At 41.2% G+C, this 24,868-nt stretch overlaps 1 protein-coding gene across 1 annotated transcript in view; it reads right to left on the reverse strand.

Annotated features, from left to right (window-relative positions):
• Positions 1 to 6,040: 6,040 nt before the first annotated feature.
• mtnr1bb (melatonin receptor 1Bb) overlaps positions 6,041 to 24,868 on the reverse strand; it is a 31,912-nt gene continuing 13,084 nt past the window's right edge. The window contains exons 2-4 of the mRNA XM_034607108.1: positions 8,662 to 8,780; positions 8,189 to 8,533; positions 6,041 to 7,160 (exon numbers count right to left, since the gene is read on the reverse strand). Of these exons, the coding sequence (XP_034462999.1) occupies positions 6,732 to 7,160; positions 8,189 to 8,533; positions 8,662 to 8,780 (893 nt within the window). The 3' untranslated portion in view covers positions 6,041 to 6,731. The remainder of the gene's footprint in view (positions 7,161 to 8,188; positions 8,534 to 8,661; positions 8,781 to 24,868) is intronic.

A 24,868-nucleotide genomic window follows, 5' to 3' on the forward strand; every position in this document is an offset into this window, starting at 1 on the left:
TTTTGCAAAGCGTCCTGACTTTTACATCCAGTCTCTGATCGTGTGTGCTGATTTTGTACGATGACACAAATGAGCAAATAGCAGAAAGTGTGATTCCTCGGTTTTTATTGTCCATAACATCATGTTTCAGGAGAACTGTACACATAATGCATATCTTTTTAAATTTTTTTTTAATTTGTTTTACATAGTTCATGTTGATGAGACTCTGCGTCACAGCCGAGCCTTTTAAAATGTTAAACTCCATTACATTCCACAGATTTCCCTTTGGTTCATGGTCCTCGGGTCGTCCCCTGGGCATCACGTCCTGCCCCCGTTTGTGAATTCTTGTCAATGAACATCGGTCATAAACAACATCAGACAAGCATGCACATTTTTTGTACAGCCTGTGGAACAGAAGACAATTATCAAGACACATGTAGTCAACCGGCTAAAAGCCTGAGATGCAAGTTCAGTCGTCTATTTCCAGCTTTTTGCTCACGTTCTATAAAAACATTTTTATTTTTTATCTGGTGCCTCTTTACACCCCCCCAAAAAATACATTACATTTTTCTTTCTTCTTTTTTTTACACAATAGCTGATAAAGACATTAAGATACACACTCAGTTGCCACATTAAATGAAAGAAAATGCTGTTTGTGAATCGCACATCGTTTGTATGCGTGATGTGTGTAACAGCATCAAGTCGGCACGAACAGGAAAAATCTGGTGTAATATTTCCACCATATTAATTCATTGCTCAAAGATTTGAGGCTGCCGGGGGGGAACCAAGATCCCACCTGCGTCCAATGAGCTGCGGCCAAATAAGTGGCGACAACATGTAAATATTTATCAGGTGAAAAAGAGGGATTTGTGCTTTGCAAACATTTTAGATGCTGTTTCGTTAATGATTTCATCATCACAGTCTCAAATGTGCGGATTGGTTTCTTGTTTGTAAACAGTGTAGGCAGTGCATACGTAACTATGTATTGTGTGTGTGTGTGTGTGTGTGTGTGTGTGTGTGTGTGTGGCTTGTCATCGTATTTCCTATGACAGTGTACTTTACTGTAAGTGCATTCAGTTATGTTCCCAAGGCTCAGGCTCATTATTATTTTCCTCTTAGAAAAGGTACCTTGCATGTAATTCGGTCAGTGCTGCCACATCCCTTTTTTCTGTCTGTAGCTCTGTGCTACTCTCTTATTACACGAGTCAGGATATGTGTACTTTGAATTGTGCTCAAAGTCGATGGGTGCTGCAGAGGATATTTATTTTACTTTGCTTTACTGTTGTTCTGCCTTTATTTTGACAGTTCAGAGACACAAGCAGTACAGAGTAACCGTGACTGCACACTTTTAGAACAGCTCTGGTTCCTGAAGTAAATTTCCCATTCACCTTCTCCATTGACGTTTCAGTAAATCCTTATGAAAAGAGTTTAAATCATGGAAACACGCTGGCGAACTATGAGATTAATCATGACCATAAAACATTAAAATCTGAGAAATACATGTACTGGAAATACTGGATAAAGTTAATCATGGTTGCTCTGTGGTAAAAATAATGTATCGCTGAATGATATGATCGTAGCTGACATGATTTTTGCGGTTGTGATAAACATTTCTATGGTAACGGCGAGCTCCACCTATCAGAGACGTCGTTATTCAGGATTGTGGGTAGTGTAGTACGTCTTCTTGACATTGCTTTCCTCTCGAAACAAAGTTGATATCACATAGACTTGTAGTTTCTACAGGAGCATATAAAATTCTTTCACATCTCATAGCTTGAGGTAAGTCTACCTTGGATGGTTAAAATATTACGGCTGATCGCTAAAAGCTCTATTGAGGAAAATGTATTGGATTTTTTTACTTCAGGAACAAAGCTGTTGAGCTCAATGTTGAGGGAAAGAAAGACGAGTGTAACATCCAAATCAAACCAGTGATGTTAGGTGCTACATGCACTTCAAACCCTTCGGCCACCAGACAACCATAAATCACCTCCATGTTATACCTGCTCAAGAGTTTGCAAAGTTTTTGCACAGCAGACTGTATAACACTGATTAAATAAACTGGGCTGTGTTGCATTTCAAATCAAACATTACAGCAAAGGAGCAGCCTTGATTAACGTATTATGTTATGTTATATTAACTTTTTATAATTTTAATGTCTCAGCGATCTAATCTGCATTCTCATGAGACAAAGCACCAGTGGGCACGGGGCGAGGGAAGCTGTGATGTAATCTGCCTTTTGGACCGTGCTTGTGAATATTTCTGTTTTGATGACTCAAAACTCAGTTTGCGTTTTGGACGACAGGCTCAAAGGCAGAGGGAAAAATGGGTTATGCAAAATATCTCCCATTGGTGTGGACAGGCCGTCAATGGTTTGAGAATATCTGGCGATCTGTGGCCTGTAATTGCAAAACTGTCTCCATCAAAATAAGTTAATTGTGTTTGTTGAAGCTACAGAATAAAAACCTTTTCAAATGTAAATTAAAAAAAAAGGAGCTGCTGTAGTGTTACTCCACAGATCAGGGAGAATATTTATTTAGAAATTAAACTGTTAACGAGCAGCACATTAGAAACTCTGGCTTTCATCCTCCAAAGAGAAACAGTAACGACCTTCACTCATTACTTCCTCATGTGTTCATTTCGAAGGCAGGCTTGTATTCACACTAGTAAAATAAATGTTGCTTTTGTTAAATGTACACTTTATGATAATCAGACGCAGCAGCACAGTGGATTGTGTGGATCCGACTGCTGCGTCTCACCTGGTGTAAACACATTCCAGCTCAGCAATCAATCCACAGGGATGAATGTTTTGATTGTTGAAACTACGAAGCTCACCGCATAACCAGGTCTACACAGTAATAAGAACGTCTCAAACTTTGCTTTGATTCATATTTTTGGCCAACATACAGCTTACTTATAATTTTTCTGTCAATTCAGTAAAAAAAAGAAAGAAAAAGGATTGTATTATCTGAGTATTTCAACACTTTTCAATTTTGTAAAAAGGAGTAATTGTAAGATTTGTGTGGCTAAATGATGCTATTGGACTGTGAGAACTTGCAAGTTTCAAAATCAGAAATTGTTCAGTGTGTAGCCAGGAGGTACATAATGGGAAATAGCACATGAATTAAGTGCAGGTAAAATACTCTTTTGATCTGACAGGCAAGGTTTCATATTCGGTTGCGCGGAGGAACAGGTCGAGAGTTAAGGTTGCAGACGGTGAGCGAAGGGAACATAAGTGAACGTAGTTACACAATCTGGCTGTAGGGTCGTCCAGAGAGGAAAACACAAAAAGAAGGAGAAGGTAATATTTGTTCTTCTGCTTCATCAATTGAGTCTCTTGCCTGAGGTTTGCATGTTAACTTGTGTCTGGTGCTGAGACAAGTTTCTATAAACGACTGTCCTGAACACATGAAGAAAAAAAGAAAAAAGCAGTATGAATGCAAACCAGCTCTGCAGAATAAGATTCATTTGTAATATATGTAAAAAATATGGCACTTGCCGTAATATTTAAAATTTGACACTGTTGCATGAACTATAAGGCAGTACCCCTGAATGGAAAACAATAAAGGACCCAAGGTGTCCCCCCCCCCACCCGCAAATAGCTTATCAAAGTGAATGGACCCCCCGACCCCCCGACCCCCTGAAGCTGTGCCCATTTCTTTGGTTTTGAATTGAAGTCTTTGCCTCCCGTCATGTGCATCTAAAACATTCTCCAGACATCTGAGCTTAAGTTCTTTCTCTGTAACATAACATCATTTTATTTCTCCCTCCCAGCAGTGAGCTGGGCGACGCTCCGGCTTCCACCACCAGTCACAGGACCTTCCCACACCTCTTCAAACCCCATCTCTTCAAACAAAAACGTCCTAATTTTCTTCATCAGTATTCATAATACGACTCATTGCTTAACATTCTTGATCTGTGGCTTTGCACATTTCTCACCCTGCGCAAGAAATTTGCCACTAAAGTCAATTTAAAGAAGAGGGGAAAAAAAGCCCCAAAACCATTAAATTTACTATGAGGACCATGTTTGTGATTCTTGGATATTTAATTTCTGCTATTATACACTCAACACTGAGAAGTAAAGTAAGTAAAGTATTTTTTAATGACGCGATGTACATGCCAATTTAGCGAGAGGTTTGTCTTAGATGCACTTTGCAGCTGTAGTAGAGAGTGGGTTAAGCGTTGTCCTTTAATAAACTGTTAATTGTGTGGGGTTATTGAGCTTCAGATATATTTAAAAACTTAAGCACATTTTTTTTTATACATTTCCAACAACAAGATACCACAGTTAAAAACCACACTGACACAAATTTACAAAATACCCCCCCTCCCGCACTCAGTCCTGCTCACTACTGGAATACGACTTCAACGTTATGAGTTGATAAATATTTCAGAAGTAAGCGAGGGAGAGCGTGTGGGAGTTCCCCTCGTGTTTTTCTTTTTTAAGTCACACCTCCCTCTGACGCACCGTGATACAGATGTGCACTTTGTTTTTTATTTTTTTTTAATATTTTTTTTTTTACAAAATATCCCTTTGAAATGTCTTCAGTCTCCTTTTTATATGGCAGCCGACAAACTGCAAATGCTTTAGACGAGTGTATAACACGACAACATGTTTGGTAGGCACCCTGAGATGGGAATAAAGATATGAGCTGCGCTGTCTCGACAATCTACATCTTTCAAAACAAAAAAACACAGTTCAAATCAGAGGCAATCAAAATCACTCTCCCATCAACGTCAGTGTGATGAAGTGACGGTACGACGGCCAACACCGGAGAAGCGTCGCTCCACAGTGAAAGCATCATAATTATTATTCTTTCATGATGAAAAAAAACATTAATTATTAGCTATGAAATGAAAAGCTGACATTTTGCATAAGTACTTCAGAGTGAAGAATAAGAATTTGCCGCTGCATGAGACGACGACTGCTGCTGCATATGATGTAGGAAGAGAGGGAGCAACCTGTTTTCAGTCTATATTGCATGCTGCACATTCAGGAAGTGGATTTATTTAGGGGGGGGGGGGGGTGTCAAAGCTTTTGTGTGTTTTTGCTGTTGTGTGGCCTGGAGAGCTGCATCATTTAAAGTTATTTATAAGATTTGTGACACTCGTTAAACTATGGATGTACTAAGGTGAATGGATCTGACTTATTTTAGATGCAACTGACGTCTTGGATCGTGACAATGACTTTGTTCAGAATTGCAGAGCAAACTGTTGCATAGAGAAACGTCTTCAGCAATTTGGCGAAACTGAACAACGTATTGCATTATATTATAAGTAAATATAATATACTGTAAAAGGTGCAGGAACACAGTACTTTAAAGGCTTTATGAGCTCGGTTTTCATCTGTTTGTTCTTTATTTACTGTTTGCAGGATAACAAGAAACTACAAGACCAATTTACATGAAATCTTGTGGAGGCTTGGGGCATTTTATTTTTTTAAATAAAATTTAGTTACGGATCTGAATTGGGGTGGAACCAGGACTGATATCTGTGACGCTCTGCAATTTGGTGCAGATCCAAATACAAATTCAGATCTAGTGAATTTTCGAGTAACTGTGGTTTCATTCCCACAGAAAAGCTTTTAGTTCAATCTTTTTTTTCACCTTGTGCAATTTACCTCTTACCTTTGCACTGTGTTGTCACTGGGTTTGAACTGATGAAAGTTTAACAAAGCTTCTAAAGCAGAAACCTCAAACACATTATAAATGGTGTTGACTATGATAATTTGCTAATCACTTTTAATCTAAGTGGTAAAGTTAATGAATATTTGGGACATTTGAAGAGCTATGTCCCACAATATGTTTACTCATCTTTGTTATTTCAAATATCAAGGGCAGCTTCCAGTGATAAGTATGTATAAGTATAAGTGCTATCATATAATAAAGCAAAGCAGTAAAGGTGATATGCAGACTGACACAGCAGCGATAGTCGATGTTTCAGGTGTTGTCCACCTGCGTCATCACACACACTGTTTTTGTTTTGAGACTTTCAGAAACTGAAAACAACCCGTATTGATTGGCAGCTCGGACGTGGTGACACGGTGCTAGTTCCATCTTGCTTGTTTTGTCGTAAGCGACTTCATTTCCTGAATTGATTGATCATGTTTATTACTAAGATTTTGTCACTTGTTCTTTCCTGTGCAAGAGGATCCGACCGGGCAGCACAGAGAATATGCTGCGGCCATGTTCTATGCTTCGCGTGCAGATCTGTACACTGTGCATGAGACACAGACCGACACCATCTCCACTTTTACTAATCTGGCTTTTAAGGTGAGCCAAGTTGCACCGTTTGAGGCTTGTGAAGTTACTAAAGAGAGAAGTGTCTGTTTACCAGTGGTCACCCAGTCAGTGTGGAATATGTCTGAGAGTCTACAGCAGCAGACATTAAAGGACATTACATTTTAATGTAATATTAATGTAGCATTCAGATTGTTTTTAGAATCAGAACGAGGTGAAACTGCAACGCACGGCTCCGTTCTCACAGGATGCAACATCTAATAAATGTTTTCTCTGCTCCATCAATCACAGAGAAAAACATGCAGATTCTTCTACTGATGATATAAACTTCAGTTCTTTCTCCAAACTGCAAAATAACACGTCCAGAGATAAACACGTGTTCATGTGCCAATAGAAAACCAAGCCTTGTTTTCCAGTTTCACCTGTTACTTGACTCTTTAGCTGCACAACCGTCTGGATTTCACATAAATACAGGATTTACTAATTTACTATTTTACAGGCTCCAGGATCTAGTTTTCATTCCTTGTTAACGTGTTCTCTTACTGACTCGTTGTTGTTGTGCGGCGGCGCCGGCGGCGGCGACTGCTTGCTCTTCACGCTCCTGCCTTCCGTGGCGGCTCGGGAAGTCTCTGTTACGAAGAGCCGGGTCACCCACACAGAGGTGACAATGCGTTTGTACTCATTCCTGAAATTCCTGTTGAGCAAGCCATAGATGATGGCGTTCAGACAGCTGTTGAAGTAGGCCATGAAGTAGCTGACCACAAAGAGCCACTCGGGGATGCGGGGGACGACACGGGATGGATCTATGGCCACTGCCAGGCCTATTAGGTTAAGCGGGGCCCAGCAGATGGCGAACAGCACAAAGACCACGAACATGGTGATGAAATTCCGCAAGTCACTTGGTCTGAGGCGGGGGCCCTCCTCGCACTTCACTTTACGTCGCACCTGGAGAAAATGGAAACATACAAGATGGGAATTAGGCTGTAAATGATGCCAGAAGGCTGCTTTCACACACACACACACACACACACACACACACACACACACACACACACACACAGGCTGCAGAACCACTCCAGGGAGCTGGTCCATCTACGTGCTTGTCAAACATGATCACTCAGCTGGAATCACAGATGACGATTTTGCCAAATCTTTGTGTTAGAGCAAAATATTTCATATCAAAAAGAATATAAAATGGCAGGATGACATGTTTTTGTCTCAGTGTTTCTGGTATTAAAAAGAAAAGTGCTCTGTCCATTTTAAACAGTTTGGAATGGGCTGTTTGTTCGGCCTGTGGAAATGCTGGTTGCAGCTTTGGACTCTCTGATCCACAGAACCCTGAAGCTGCACCAGGAGCTGTTTACCTGTTGATTCAAAGTGTGGTGAAGATCTAGTCAGAAGGAAAAGACCAGAACTCATCGTTTCCGTTGTTTTAAACTTGCTGTTGTCGCATAAATGTTTTTTTTTTTTACGTGCTGTAGTCGTGATATACAAAATCACTTAAGTTGATGAGCATTAGTCGTATGTGTCTTCAGAATTTATTAATATTAAACATAAGACGCGTCCAAATCGCACCTAATTGAACTCTGCACTTCTTTGGCCCCATAATAATCCACATGCCACGTATGAAGCCAATAAGATGAGCGGTTCTGAAGATCTGTGTTCCACATATAGATAGACAGAGATTTCTGGAATTAACAGGAAGATGCACTGAAAAGTCACAACTTCAAAACTTCAATTACTTTATTTGATATATTTCAAGTCCATTGTAGATGAAGTAGAACTAGTGGAACTCTGTAAGGTTGAAATGATCTCGTTATTTTCTGGCCTGAGGGTTTTTTTCTGCTTGATTCACAGCTGAAGGCATGTTTCCTGCTTGGTGTGTGTATTATTATTCATAAAGTCGCACCATTTTAAAACCTTCTGTGCCTGTAAAGACATAACCAACCATGTAGAGAGGCAGGAACACTGACCTGAATCACAAGTACCCATATGCGGAGATAGCAGAATGTTACCACCGCTATGGGGACCAGGAAGTGCACCACCACCACCGCCACCGTGTAGGAAGTGCTGACATTCTGGGCGAAGGTGCAGGAGTAGACCCGCGGGTCGTAGCGCAGCGACCCGACGAAGAAGTTAGGGACGAGGGCCAGCACCGTGAGCAGCCAAATTAAGGCAACAAACAGCAGGGTGTTGCGGTAGCTGTACAGTCGGCTGTAGGAGAAGGAGTGACAGATGTAGCAGTATCTGTTCACCGCAATCCCCGTGATGTTGAAGATGGAGCCGATGACACTCAGCCCCATAAGGAAACCACTGACCTGAACGGAGAGAGAGACAGACAGAGAGAGAGAGAGAGAGAGAGAGAGAGAGAGGATTGCAGTGTTGTTGTCAGACTGCTGTGTGAGTGGAGTCAGGGGAGGTGCAGTGGTACTGATGGGAGTCTCACCATGCATTGTGTGTTTCCCAGTGCCCATCCATCATGGAAGAGGGCGTAGAGGACCAGCGGGTACGGGTAGAAGGCTACCACCAGGTCAGCAAACGCCAGACTCACCACGAACACATTACCTGCAGAGGGAGACATGAACACTTTCAATGTTTTACTTCTTTATTATATACGCGGGGCTGGGCAATAAAACAATATCAATAAATACTGCAATAGAATATCATTTTTTATCAAAAGTAAAAGAGTAACACACACTGTAATCCTATACGCACTGTAATCAATATTATGCTAAACATTATATCTTGATCATATCTTTGGATTCGACTTTATTATACATCAAGCATTTTAACAGTTCATGGTCAAAGTGTTATCCATGTATCTGATGATGATGATGATGATGATGATGATGATGATGCTTTTACTGCACGTTTCTCTGGGCTGTATTTGATAGAAGAGTTTAAAATGATAAAGACACAACTTTGAGTCATTTGACCGACAAATAATCTCAACACTTCCACATTTCCACCCATTTCCCTGCTTTAAATCACGTGTTACTACCAGTTGAAGCTCTGCTGTTGCCCCTGAGCCAAACCACAATAAAAAAAGTGAATAAATCACGAATTACAAGCTGCATGTTCTTGTGTGTACAATGAAATATGATGATCTACCTCTGATCAGTAAATCTTTTTGTCATTCATTAAAAAATAATGTGATATTGATAGAAAAATCGTTATCTTAATATATTTATTGTTCACATCATCAAGCCCTAATTAGACCTTAATGAAACAGCTCTTTTAACACTGGATTCACCCTTGAATGTGACGGTACAGGTTTCACCTCTCACCTTCTCCTCTCAGCATAATGAATTAGTCTGCGGCTGCTCAGCCGGTCAAGATAAGCACATTCGATCGCGGTGGCACGTTGCCACAGACGGTGGGAGAAGTGTTCATATTCACTTCCATAACACAATTAAAACGGCAATGCATTACCATAATGAAATTATTCTTTCTCTTACAATGACCCTAACGTGAGGTAAGTTATCATAAAATGCAGTTTACATTGCGTTGCTGTGTTCTGGGCATTTCCCCAGTCGGGTAAACACTACACTGTTGCATGGTATGCAATTTCCAGCGCGCTGTAACAGGCTATCTCAGCATTACCAGCTTGGTGTGATTGTTGGCTGAGTGGGCTGAGATTACATACCAGAGGTTTTTGAGCCTCTGCCTCACAGCCGATTGCCTCGGCCCAGACAAAGTTTTATCGGGCATGCCAGTCGCTGTGTTTTGACAGAGTGGAAGGACAAGCGTGTGGACACAGCCCTTGAGCTTCTGTGGCACTGGGGCACGCAGGTCCTTTTTCATCTAGCTGATGTGCAGCCAAATCCAAAGCGTGCTCCGCGGTTCCCGAACTGCAGCCATAAATAATCTTTTGATACACAAGACCCTGACTAAGCAGGTGCTGCACAAAGAGGTGTAGAAATGTGCCATGTTTCTGTCTTGTTTGTCCAAACCAACACAGAAGTCTGTTGTGAAGGTGCATCCAGAGATGATAGGTCTGGATGGTCGTGCAACATCTAGGTCTCATATCTGTGGCTCACCTTGTGTTTCGCCTACAGACGCCTGCGAAGGTCGTTTGCAGGGGAGCGTTTAAACTCACGATGCACAAACAGAAACTACTGATCAATCCTGTGTTCATCAGCACAGAGCTGAAGTATTGCAGGGACCCCAGACCTTGGTGCTGAGGTCTGGAGAGGAGGGAGTCCTCACTCTTGCGTGTCCGCCTCCTCTCATCTCGTATCATCCATCTGCTCGAGCTGTGTCACAAGTGCATCGCGAGAACTGCACTGGAGATTTATTTATAGCTTCACCAAAGCATGAACCGTTTCTACACATTTATTTTTTTGGAGCTGCGGCGGGTGCACATGTGGCTTTGGTGTGTGGCTGTTAACCTAGAACTGTCACTGTGCCCCGCGATGCGCAAAGGGAAGACAGTAATTCAACACATCCTGTATACAAGGACATTTGTCCCCTCTTTTTTTTTTTGTGGAGAAATCACTTTGGACTCGTCCATCACTGTCTGAGTGTCACTGAGTGTCACTGAGTGCTGATAAAGATGAATTGAGGGGGTTTGGCTGGTCATCACCAAGTCACTTCAACTGATAAATGAAAAAATCTTCCATTGCATGATTCAGATATGATTCCAGATATCTGATGTTAACAATACAACACGTATTCATCCGTCTGTCTCACCGTCTCACACCTTCTGGACCGGCCCCTCGCTCACTGGAGTTTGGACTAAAGTGTTTGACTGGTATTCAAAGGCCTATAAAAGACCCATCCAACCGGAAGCTGTGTCATCTTCGGCCTCCCTATAACTATGCAACAATGGTATCGTATCCAAACTATTTCATGTTAATTTAAATGCCAAATGCTCCTGTGAATCATCCTCAACTACATTGAAAATAACCCAGACTGTATTTAGAGTCCAATTTCCTTGAGGCTGCTTTAAAGGGTTGTCGTTTTTCTACACTGGTATGAACTCACTGTTTCACTTAACATACATCTTTATTATTTGATATTCCCCTGCTTCGTTTGGCTCCATATTCCTTTATTCCAAACAGCCTCCAGGTTATAGAATATGCTTTTAATTAAACATGCAGCCTACAAGTTAGGTTAGGTCAGTGTGATAATCACTTAGCACAGTTACAGCTTATTATGCCCGTGTCTGCCTTTCTGTCTAAAAGATTAGCTGCTAAATCGCAGCATTCAGTCTAAATCAGACACAAGCAACACATATATATACGTGTGTTGAGAAATGCACGAGTGTGGACGATTACTTATGCATAGGCTTACGGCAAATTCACCACGGTATCTTCAAGATTAAGAGTTCATAATATAATACGGTTCATTTTTTCCAGGGTATTTGAATATAAATTGAATGTATGCAGCGTGGATAAAGAACGTACTATATACTGAAAAAGGAGGGGGTGACATTATGTACCGTTTAAAAAAAACAATCTTTATAAGAGTCTTTTCATTATAGAGGAGAATTGATCTCTTCAGTTGGGACAGATTGATGTTCATTACTGGGCTGTTTTGTGCGTGTGTGGGCATGCATGTCCCACTTTCAACACACAAATCATGCAAACAAACAAAGAGACACAAACGCACACGCACACGGACGTATATCAGCAACGGAGGCAAAAGAAGCACAGGCACAGGCTTTAGCTTCTATATGCACAGCAAAACTTTATTTTACTGGTTCTTTCAACATCCACCTGGAAGAAATGTCCATGTTCATTATTTCTATCTCTTTTTATATCTAATATGTATCTTATATCTAATGACATAGTTATAAACACATATTATTTAAACATTATTATTTACATGCTCTCTTTCCTCACACTGTCATCACAGCAGCTCCTCTGTTTAGCCCAGTCTGCTCTGATTGGCCAACTGACCCAACTCTATTATGATTGGTCAGCCGCCTCCAGCACCTGTAGGAAATGTCGGCAAGTACGTAACGCTGCCTTTTATACACGAAAGGAGATTAAACCGTTTCAAGCAATGTAAGTGTCACTGCCCACGCATCACGTTGGCATTGGTTGTTAAGCAATTTGCAGCAAAAGCAACCGTTTGTCTCTGAGCCATCGTATGTTCCCTGTGCTAACTGTTAAAGTCTCTCCTTTGTTGACATTGTTAAACTCTCCTCCTCGTGTCTTATGGTCATGTCACTCAACTACTGGATACACAGTCCCAACACGATTTGCGGAGGCACTGCAAATGAACTCAGTACTGACAGAAGGCTCCGTCCAGTTCTGCATACGTATCTAATGTTGAGCATAAACGAGCCTGTAGGGGGCGTGCATGAGGTGCTCCCTTTACCACAGACTTTGAGCAGAGCTTTTACATTCACAAAAAACATTTATAACACATTAGAGGAACTGAAAGAGAGTCTTATGTCTCCTTTAAAACTTTCTCTCATTTAATTTGAACAGCTACATCACTCACAGTAAAGACTTACTGCCCACATCTTGGATCATTAACCATCATTTACTAACATTAACATTAACTATTAAAGTTTTTACATGGGCTTTTCCAAATGTACGCTCCTGGTAATCGAGGCTTACTTGGAATAAATGTGTGCGATGGGCAGCTCGCCACAAGGGGGAGATCTTGTTAATTGTGATTTGAATGGCTTTTTCCGACAGTAAAACTTCGCCATAATTAGCCACTATGCATTCACAGTTATTGTAATGTCACAGTTATTGTAATGTCAGGAAGAGCCGGACAAAAAACACCTCCTGATAAATGTTTTCTGGAAAATGCTGCTGCAATTCTACCTCTGATTCATCCAGAGCTTCTTGACCCAACTTCATGAGGTGAAACCTTGAGCCCCATTTTCCTGCAGAATCAGAAATGACTGTGAAGAAAAGGTTTTCTGATAATTACAGACATTATTTTTTCCCATCTTAAAACGTGGAACTCGGTCTCCTTCAACACCGAGTGCAGCATGTTTGGAACCGAGCTGCATGCACTTCACTGTTAAATTATTCAGACAATTATCACACAGCTGTCAGAGCCATGTTTTCTCTACAAGGGGACGAAACCCCACAATGTTCCAATGCTGCCTGAACTATAACAAATGACCCAGTAGTTACACTGCACTTACACGACGTCGCCTCTCATGAGAAATAATTATGGTGGAGGAAGAACTCAAAGAACAAGTACAACCTTTACTTTTCTACTAGTAAAAGTACCTGCAGATTCCCTCACGTGGTCTACTACATACTTCACCGTGCCTACTATGTGAACATGTAAAGCAATTCTTTATAAAAATGTAGTGGAGTAGAAAGTACAGATATTTGCGAGCATATGTCGTTGAGTAAAAGTGGAAAGTACCTGATCTACCAAAGTAAAGTACATATACATGGAATAAAGCAGTAATCAAGTAAATGTACTTTGTTACATCCCTCCACTGTAAATAACTGGCTTTGTGAAACTCTCCCTACAAGCTCAGCCTCAACTGTGCACCAAACCAGATTTCAATTAATAAATCGGACAAATTTAAACTTGGTTTCATTGTTATCGTTGAAGCGTCGCTTACCGGACAATCAAATGGAAGTGCAGGGATGTTTATTCATGACTGTGAGAGTGTTGTTTATTTCGTTTGAGAGGTAATGAGCAGGAAAGTTGTTTTTGCGCACATTGTTGAGCGAATATTATTAGAAGTGGCGTCGTATAACAGGCGAGGCAGAGATAAAGGAACTGAGGTGTTCTGGGGTTTTGTTTACGCTGACACACATCCAGCGGACGTGTGTTGGTGTTGCTGAGAGCAGCTAAACAGATGGTGCCGTAATTATCAACAAAAGCAAAAAAGGGAAATCCTCTCTGTGATAAATACCGCAGATGTTTATGCCTACGCCGACTATACGATAATGCTAATGCATGAGGAGTGGATAATCAGCCATTACTTCACATGCACTGCTTTGGAATGGACCCAGGGAATCTTGGAGTGCGTGCGTGTGTTTGTGTGTGTTTGTGTGTGTTTGTGTGTGTGAGGAAGAGGTAGTAGCCGGCTGCTTGGTTCTCATTGCCATCAGCCCGAGAGGCAGCAGCACGCAGTTGACAGAGCAGCAAACAAGTGTTTCACATGTGGGAATCGAACAGACACTCACTGCGGACACACCTGTGAGAACCTCTGAACCATCTGTTCACAAAGCCATGGACTCGTCTGACGATCACATCCCATCGTTATTCACAGAATGGACTCTGAGCTTGAGTGTGTTCATCTTGTTTAGGCTACAACCAACTTCATTTACCCAGAAGCCTCTATGGGAATCGGGGGATAAGTTGAATGACCAACTGTCCAGAAAGGGTTGAGTTTATTAGAGGATTTCCACATAAGAGCATGTGCACAAAGTTTTATTCAGTGTCGCATAGTTAACAGCAAATGTTTACACTGCTGCTTGTTTATTCCTCTATTTGAATGTCTTTAAATTGCAAAATTGTAAGTTTGGACAACTGTTCACAAGGTTGTGCACTTAGTGTTAATTGCATATGGTAATGTTGACAGATATTTATGACCGTGATCAACCGAATAAGTGCAGTTTTGTGCAGTTTCCCTCGTCGTCAGTAAGAAATGCAGAAGGGAAAGAGATTGCAATGATTTTCCTCCCGTTTGCTTATTTTAAACGTCTCTCCTGTGGGAGGACATGCTATAGGCCGATTTGCCTTGCTTGCATTTAATTTCTTTTCAGTGAAGGAAACGGTGGCCAAATAACCCTCCCCCCCCCAAAAAAAAAGACAAGAAAAATATGCTGTGGGAATAATGACAGGAATGGGGATTGACTCCAGAAGGGAGGGATGTGGAAGACAAAGTGGTCGGGGATGATAAAAGCTGTACTTCGCTGTAAGACGACGGCAAATCTCATTTAACAGGGGTAAATAAATAATACCATTTCCCCTCCAGACATGATCAGGACAATTAACCGCAGTGTTGTTTTATAATGAAGCTGTCAGCTCTGGTCATTCCTTCAATCTGTGGAAGAACATCTCGCAAACACAAAAAAGAAGACAAGATCTGACTCGGTCTGCGGAGATGAATGAAGAAGGCTGTCAACAAAATTAGGAAAAATTAAAAAAGGGAGATTAAAGGTCAGCAGATGGGTGAGTGTGGCGTCAGCTACAATGCAGGTGTTATAAAGGGCTGTTGTAGGGAAGAAGGAGCTGAGCCACTAAGCTTTCCATTTACTGGTTGATCTACGTCCTCACCCATGGTCACAAGCTCTGGTTAGTGACAGGAAGGGTAAGGTGGTAAATATAGGCAGCCAAAATGAATGTTCTCCACTGGGTGGCTGAGCCTCAGAGATAGGGCGGGGAGTTAGGACGTCAAGAGAGAGCTCGGAGTAGAACCGCTGCTGCTACAGGTCGAATGGGGACAGTCGAGGTGGTTTGGAGGGATATATCCCATTTGACCTGGGAACGAAACAAAGGGTGGCTGGGGAGAGGATCTCTGGGAGACCCTGCTTCACATACCAAGCCCGGATAGGCGGAAGAAGATGGATGGATGTATGGATGGATGGATAAAAGAAACATGTCATCACCACTACACATCAAGGCCCTTTCATCAGCACACAGAGAAACATGTCGGAGCTTCTTCTCTCTGCTGACCTGCTCACTGCCTGGTCATATATATCAGTTTGATCCAGAGGAAAACCTTCCTGCATCCTCCACCGGTATCTGCTCTATCTCTTTTTGTCTATTCTCTCAGCTGCTGTTCACATTTCTCAGCCTGCGACTGTGAGTTTTGAATGCTCCGACCCAATAAACCTCCTCCCTTGCTCCCTAATGATCCCGCTTTCACTGCAGCGGCTTGTTTTTTTTCTCCTCTCGCCTTGTTTTCAGAGGTTGGATGTATTTTCCCTGCGAAGAAAAGAGACAGAGCGCACACAGAGACAGCAAGGTGGATGGTCAGCCCGTGCAGCAGGTCTGAAATGGATTGGAAGCCTGTCGGGCTGTACCACTACGGGAGGAAAATGACCTTTTTATGGACAATTTATCAGCCTCCTCCCCATCCATATTGAAAACGAGTTCACAGAAGAGAAGTAATGGCAAAGTTTGACTCTGCTCTTATACAGAGCAGACAATTACAATGTGTTACGGACAAAAAATATTCAGAATACAATATTCCTTCTAAGCTGTTTACATGGCTAATGAAAATGAATATTCCACATTCACTGCTGCATACTAACAGCAGTGAATGTAAGTGGAATAATAAAATGCCTCCAAGAAGTCGTTATTACTTTTAAAATCAAATAAAAAAAGCTACGTGCATATACAAAACCTGTTTATATCCAACATATATAAGACTATATACTGTATATATGTGTGTATGCTTGTTCAAAGAATAACCAGAAAAATATGTACATATCAAATAACATGTTTTATTTGTATCTGGGATATTTTTGCCTCATTTCTGGATAGTGGGAGGAAGTGGAGATGTGTTGTCGACTAAACCTAAAAGTTTTCACTTCAGGCAATTACTGAGTAGTGATTTAAATTTTATATCCTAAGCTTTCCTGAATTGACAATGATTTCAATTAACAGCTTAAAATGACTGAAAAAGTAAATTAAAAAACAATTATTCAAATACATAAAACCGGTACAAACAGAGGCTGAATGGTTTATAAACAGATTTAAGGGTTTGTGAAAAGAGTTCAGCGCATAGAAACTAAAAGCAGATCTTCCCGAGCTGAGCACAGACACATGGGACGTGTAGGAGTCATTAGGGCAAGTTAGATATTCTCCAGAACACCAGACTAACATAGACGTGTTATATGACAGCAGCTCTCCAATGAAAGCCTTGTGGATGAGCAGTTACAGATGTCTATCACATCTATAGGACAGAGCACAACACTCAAACTCTCCATACAGGATGCAACGACGAGTACTGTAAGGATCACCCCTGATTCACCTGAGGGCAGAGCGATAAACAGCTAGAGGCATACAACATCACATCATCATAACTAAGAACAGAAGGGAAAACAGCAAATATCCTTTTCCTACACAGCAAAGAAGTGTTGGTTTTACTTCTATCTATATGGTATTTGAATATGAGTTTATCTTTCCAAACACCGTGATATTTATATTCTGGAACCCTCTTAATAATGGATTCCTGTTCAATGGAAACATGAAAGTTTATGCAACCAGCACCTCAAGCTGTACGTCTGCTTCTGCTTTGAAACCAGCTTTGCAAAGAAGCTCTTCCTTTCGCTGCCTCCCTCGGGTCTCTCCCTTTGACTCCATCAACTCTCTTGACTTTAGAGGCATCAGCACAGATTGTTAACTAAGTGTAAACAATGTGCAGCTCCCAATATGTGGCTTCATTCATAAATTGCATTCATCTTAAGTAAACACTGGCGGTAATCCCTTATGTCAGTACGTCAGTAATGTTACAGCATAATGATGAATTCTAAGATATTAAATAAAAACATGAATCCACATTAGAGTAGATTATTTAGCAAAAACTAAAAACTAGAATTACCACTCTGTAGTTGTATTGACCTTTGACCTCTGAGATGTAATCAGTTAATCTTTGAGTCCAAATGACAACTGGTCGAAATTTGAGTAAATCCAAGTGAATGTTGTAATGACATTCCCTGAGTGATATATCACGTTCAAAATACCAAGAACATATGGTCGCCATGGCATTCACCTTTCATATCTTGACCACCAAATTTGAATCAGGTCATCACTGATGTCAAGTGAATATTTGTACCAGATTTTAAGAACTTCCCTCAGAGTGTTGCTGAGATACTGCGTTCACAAGGCAACAATTAAGTTTGGTGACGCCTCAGAAACCTTGACCTTTGACCACAGAAATCGAATCAGTTAATCTTTCAGTCCAAGTGAATGTTCGTACCAAATTTCCAAGGCTTCAGACAACCTGAACACAAAATGCCTTCAGCTCTGGCTTCCACTGGCACTTATTCACATGTGTATTTTCATGCTATTCTTTATTTAGTTTGGACAAAGTTTTTCCATTTGATTTCCTGTCACATCACTTTACTTTTATACCTACAGGAGTTTGAAGTTAACGCAACACACTGACCACAACACAAACACAATCCTCACGCTTTGCTCTGTGCACTAATTAAATGAGAACCAATTAAAGGAACTGCTGAGCATTGTTACCTCAACATGCAAATCAACCGGACCTGCTGAGTAAATCTCCTCCATACTGATCGTGCTCAGTCAGGCAGAGAAAATGAAAAGAACGAAGGAGTAAAATTATAAAGTGCCGTTTCTCAACTGAAACACATGACAACATGAATGATGAAGATATTTTCTCATGAAGGAGGTTTCTCACATTTATTTTAATTACAGCAACAACCACAGCATCTATGTAATGTTGATCAATTCATTTCTATAATATAAACTTTGTAAAACTAAATGTGTGAAACTTCAGTAAAGAGGCACTTGTTTCAATCCACTTCTCGTATTGACTCGTGCGTGTTGTCATTAGAGAAATGTTCAATATTTGCCCACAGTTTTGCAAAGTTTATTATGCAAATACACGATGTGCTGCGTCCCTGCACACGGACCATTTGCATATTAAACTTCAGTCGTGTTCATTTGTTGTGACAAAGGGTCACTTCACTGCCCTTCACGCTGTCATGCTCAAAGGGCAAAACTGAAACTAACTTCACCATCATCAGTGTGGGCTGCTTGTGTTATAACTGTTTATCCAACTGTACACTTTATGCCAGTGAAATGTGTGTGTGAATTTGTACAGCTCGAAAGTGTATTGCTGGCACATGTGCAAATTCACCAACAGTGAAAAACTTCTGTACAAACGATAGATAATATTCAGCATGTTAGCTGCTGGCATTAGCATTTAGCTTGTCACACAACACAAATAAGCCTGTTTTTTACGTTAAGTTGAAACATTAATGGCCATTTTATTTTTTGGGTATTTCTTATTCTGTAACACAAGTTTTCATACCGACTGATATATAACTTCAGTTCTAATAACAATACATTGATATGTGTGTGAAGGGAACAGAAAGATTTTATTTTGCGTATGCAGACATTTACTTTAGAGCACAAGCTCCTGGAATAATGTTCCATATAAATCAGAACTAATTAGATCTTCTTTTTTTTATTTTTTTTTACCATGCATCATCTCTCTGACAAATGGGAATGAGAACTTGTTTTTAAATGATAAATATTGAGCTTGATTATTATGGCACATTGGGAAAAAAAACAATTGTATTTTTATAGTGTTATGGACATAATTATTTATTGCTCTAGCCGTGGGCAATACTATTAGAGTTATATGAGCAATATAAAAGTTAACATTCAGACCAAAAAGTCAGCAGGAGAATAATCAACTGGAATAGACTGAGTGAACAAGACATAAACTAAACATCTACCATGAACCTGAACAGGTGTCAGTTAAGCTTCAGGTCTCTGTATATGAAATGTATAGAAGAAAAATGATAAACTAACAGATAAAAAAACGAGCATTAGAAAAAGAACAGACAGGAAAGTACATGGTGTGAGCGTTACACCGTGCGAAGCCTTGAGTAGACAGATGGTTCTGGATGTGATGGCTGGAGAAATGTGACTCTATTACCATATACATGAGGGCACGCAGAGTTGGCGAGACTTCAGAGAAAGGGACTGGGAGTAAAATCTCCCAGTTTTGAGGTCTGCAGCACCTTCGTCAAATCAAAACGTCTCCTTTTGTCGCGGCAGACATGATAAATTGTTCCCCTGTCTGACAGCTACTGTCTGACAGCTACTGTCATTGTCTTAAAGCACAATGACGGGAGACAATGGTTGTCTTTCAAAGAAAGTGTCTGGCCATTGCATAATTAGCACTGCCTGGATATTTGGCAGGTTTGTGCTCAGGCATGTACTCAGGGGCCCTTCTTGGTTCGGCCAGTTCAGGCCTCATGCTGCAAGAGGGAGTCATTCAACAAACTGAAACTCAAAAGTCTGGGGGACTGTTCAGCAAAATGCTTTTCTGTGTCATGGCCAATTCTTTCTTCTTCTTCTTTTTCAGCAACCATCAGCTTATCCAAGCTCAGGTTATGGAGGTAGAAGGTCTTTCCAGCTCTTCCTGGGGGATATGGAGCCTGTTGTGAGGCCAGATGGGTAATGTAGTCCCTCTAGGGAGTTCTGGGTCTACTCCAGGGTTCCCTCCAATGGAAGGAGGCCTGGGAGGCATCCTGATTACATAGCCTGAACCACCTTTTGTCACTTTTCAATGTGAAGGAGCAGCAGTTCTGCTCGGAGCTCCCTCTGGACGTCTGAACTACTCACCCATCTCTAACCTTGAGCCTCGCCACCCGACAGAGAAAACTCATTTCGACCGCTTCTATTTGCCATCTTGTTCTTTCAGTTGGAACCCAGAACTTTTCGCAAATATGAAATGTATAACTTGGAGTGTTCTACCCACTCTGTCCTTTGGCAAAACTGTGTCTTTATACTTTGGAAAATACTTTTACTGTAACATAAATGAAAGCTATAATCGATAAGGTCGGTGTTGGTCAAACAGTTTGAGACAATGCAGTGTAGGACTGACAGACTAATGGCTGAATATAAAACCCTGCAGTATGTAGCACTACGGTTTTAAAAATAGATCCTACTTCACTGACAATAATACATGATATCATAATATATATGATACATGTAAGCATCTATCTTTAATGTAATTTGTGCTTGAAGTTGGAAGCTTTAATAACTTTTAATAATTTCTAAAATATTTTCTCTGTAAAATTTTTGACTGGTTTGGTCTCGAATGACATAACATAAAACTCCCATGATGCAATAGTATCTTCGGTGCCGCTCCGTGTGCTACATAGTGCATGTGATGTCTTTTGTTCGGCTGTGTGGATGTGATATGAGCCAGAGTCCATGTGAAACGCTCTCAAGTTATTTCTCATGATTTTGAAGACAACACGATTTGGGAGAAATTTGCTCAATAGGAGAAAATCGGCTTACAAAAGAGCACTGGAGCCAACGCACGTGCACACACACACACACACACACACACACACACACACACACACACACACACACACACACACACACACACACACACACACACACACACACACACACAAAGAAACACCAGATTAAATCTTTAGTAGAACTTAAAGGCAAAATCAGAGGGAGATGAACACTGGGGGCTCAGTGGTATTAAGTAAAAGCAGCGATTTTAGAATAATAGAAACTATAAAAAAAACAGAATAATATGACTTTCTGTAACACGAAATCAAAGTAAAAAGAATAGGTAATAAAGAAAGGATAAGATATATGAAAAGGGACGAAGCCTTCAGTCCATACTCTGCGTTAATTACCTCAATATTTCTGCACGTCTCCTTAAAGTTTACTGATACAGACGAACCAGAGCAGTACCATGTAGCCAATAGTTCATGTGAGATAACCTTAAGACACGAGGAAGAAACTACAGGCATCTCATGAAGTACAACCGCCTCCACCATCGCCATGTTTGTTATCAGAAACACTTGCAGAAGTGTTGCTTGACAACCATGTCAACGTATAGGAAAGGCCTTTACACTTCACTTCACTGGAACTAGACATTTAAAGTCTTTATGAAAACTGTTGACAGTGTGTTTTGTCACTTCTGTGACTACGTAAAAATAAATGAATAAAAACAGAAATTTGCTCAAAACCTAAGCAATTAAAACAAATCTGCATTTTTCAATAAATTGGGAGCACTGTCCCTCTCAGACTGAGACACTAGACATTCAGCCCTGTTGTCAGATGTAGCTGTTGACCTGTGATGGCCACTGCTTGCCAGTGTGTTATCTTCAATCTTGAATGTGAACATTGTTAAAGAGAAAGAGAGGGCGAGAGAGAAAGGGAGTCCTCAGGATCTCAAGATAATGAGAACACATCTGTGAAATCGAGCAGTTAAGAGGCTACAGTCGAGTTGAAGCGTGGTATCGATCAGGGCAACAACAGAAGAAACATCCAAAGTTTCAAGGACTCTGTGTCGCAAAGTTCAAGTTCATCCGAGACACGAGTCGGGTGCATTGACGCGCACAGCCCAGACAGGAAGCTCCAGTTTGTCTCCAGCTCTCTTTAAAAACTCCCCACACCCAGTGACGGGGGACGGATGTGACAAAGTCCAAGAGACAGCTCTTTGGGGATCACCGGGCAGATGAGCAGCCGGTGATACAATGAGTCCATTGTGTTCAGTGTTAATGGAAAGAGTGAAACATATCCACATCTGCATATTTGGTTGTGTCCTTTGACTCGCACATGAAACAAGTCCCTGGAGCAGCCGTCTTCCACCTGCGTGACGTTATGAAAATTAAAAACATCCTGTCTCAAAGGTTAAAAATACTGTTGTGCATTTGTTATGTCCAGACTAGACTGCTGTTATTATCAGGATGGGTTTTTAACTCAGTAACAATCCTCCAGTTGATTCTCACTGCTGCTTGTGCTGCAGCAAATCAGATTTCTTCCAAATGACCTTCTCTGCATTGGCTCCCTGTAAAATCCTAGAACTCAAAATGTTTCCCCTCATGTACAAATCCCTTAATGAAGGAGCTACATCGTATCCTTAAGAGCTCGTAGTACCTTATTGTCCCGTTGCACTCTAGATGCATGCCTGTGGTTCATAGAGCCTCTGTAGGGCCTCAGGCTACCAGGCTCCTCTCCTGTGGATCCAGCTTTGGATCCGTGAGGCAGATCGTTTTTCTACATTTAAAGTTAGCTTTAAAACTTTCCCTGTTGAAGTTTATAGTCACAGTTGGCTCTGGTAGGCCCTGAACCCCCCATTAGATGTGCTGCTGTGGGCCTAGACTGCTGGGAGAACTCCCATGGTACACAGAGAACTTCATTTCTCCCCTTTAGTCGGCCCTGAACCACCCCCTTAGTTAGGCTGCTGTATGCTTACACCGCTGGGAGAACTCCCATGGTACACTGAGTACCGCTTTTACTCTACTTTTACTTCTTTTAAATATTTTAAAGTACTTGGTCAGGGTGGGGTGAACATCTGTGGTTTAAAGAAGCTACTATGAACTGTGAATGTGAATGTGAAGACCACAAAGTCATACAGCTCGTCAATCCAACTGTCCAATCCCATCTTATTTTGCAAATAAAAGACAAGAGCATCTGAAACTTAGAAATCTGAGTTATTAGAAATCATAACCAGTCTACAGCACAGCAGTGCTACAAGCTGAATGCCTGTGTTAGCATGCTAACATGCTGATGTTTAGCATGTCCAGTATAATGTTTATTATGTTCATCATCGTAGCTTTGCTTGTTGGCACAGCAGCGGATGCTCGCACCAAACAACTTGGGGGGAATTTTGTAAAACTGAGTTTATGCTCTGATCCTTATCGGAATATCTGTAAAAAATGTCACGTAAATCAATTCAGGATTTGAAAATATATTCAGTCCGAGCCCACAACACTGCCATCCTAACGATGCAGCTGAAAATGACTTTGGCACGACATATTTTCCTGGAAGTTCTTAGCTTTAACCCAGAAGACCAGATAAACCATCCCGAGGAGGGTGGAAGTGTCCATGGCTGTACTGGTGTCAGCTCCTTATCGTGGCACCCTTCTTCCACTTGGCACTAGTTTATTCTTTCAGTTTATCTTTGAGGGAAAGTTTGTTGTCACACTGGTACATTTCTCTTCATGCTGGTGTCAGCAACACAATCTAATGATAAATAACAAGTCATAGTGATTTATTGTAGCTTGAGTTGGCAATAGTTGGCAACTACAGAGCAAATCCTGCCATTCACCCCCGCCTGCCTTTCCCAGCAGTTCAATCCTCATCAGCCTGGCTATAGGGGGTGATGTTGCTGCTGGCCCACCATGGAACCACAGCTCACCAACTCAGCTTGCTACCGTCCGACCATTCGCTGCAGCACATTCAGTGGCCTCCTCCTCCTCCTTCTGCCGCTCTGTGCTGCATTGCCTCAGCAGAGGATTCTGATATAAGACAGACGGTTTTACAAGGACAACAATAATCTTAAATGCTCTTCAGTGAGAGGGGGACAGACGTCCTCAGTGGAGTCCACTCAAGTTTATTAGGGACCTGTATGGAAAGATCGACTTAACCACTCCACTGCACTGAACACCTGAACATGTATTAGCGTGGTCATGAATAAATCAGCTGTATAAAGATTAAATGAAAGATGATATCTGTCCTTAATGTGCAGGACAGTTATGCTAAAGAAAACATTTTGCAGTTGGAATTTGCTAAATGTGCAAAGGAACAGTCAACTACATTTAAAACCCCCAGGAGAACAAGAAAATGAACCAAGTAAATTCTTATTATATCTGTTTAAAGCACCACGGAGGTTGTTCTCTCCCTTTTTTCGCTTCTTTGTAAACTAGATCACACAAAAACAAATAAAATGTTCACATTCAAAGTGTAAAATACAGAATAAAAGAGGACAATGTTCACAATGACTTCAGGGACGTGTTCATGTACATTAACTCTCTAACTTTAACCAAAGTAACATTGTTGCCCAAACCGAACCACAAGCGGGACTGCAGATGTCTCTGGGCTGACAGCTTTGTGCGCTCGCCGTCCACCCCAATCACCTCCCGGCGACTCCACTGCTGTTAATGAATGTAGCGCTTCATTCATTCAAGAAATTGCCCCTGAACATAATCCAGCCAGTCATTCCATCCTCTACATAAAAAGTGTTT

This window comes from Hippoglossus hippoglossus, chromosome 14 (genome assembly GCF_009819705.1).
Source record: "Hippoglossus hippoglossus isolate fHipHip1 chromosome 14, fHipHip1.pri, whole genome shotgun sequence".
Taxonomy (NCBI): domain Eukaryota; kingdom Metazoa; phylum Chordata; class Actinopteri; order Pleuronectiformes; family Pleuronectidae; genus Hippoglossus; species Hippoglossus hippoglossus.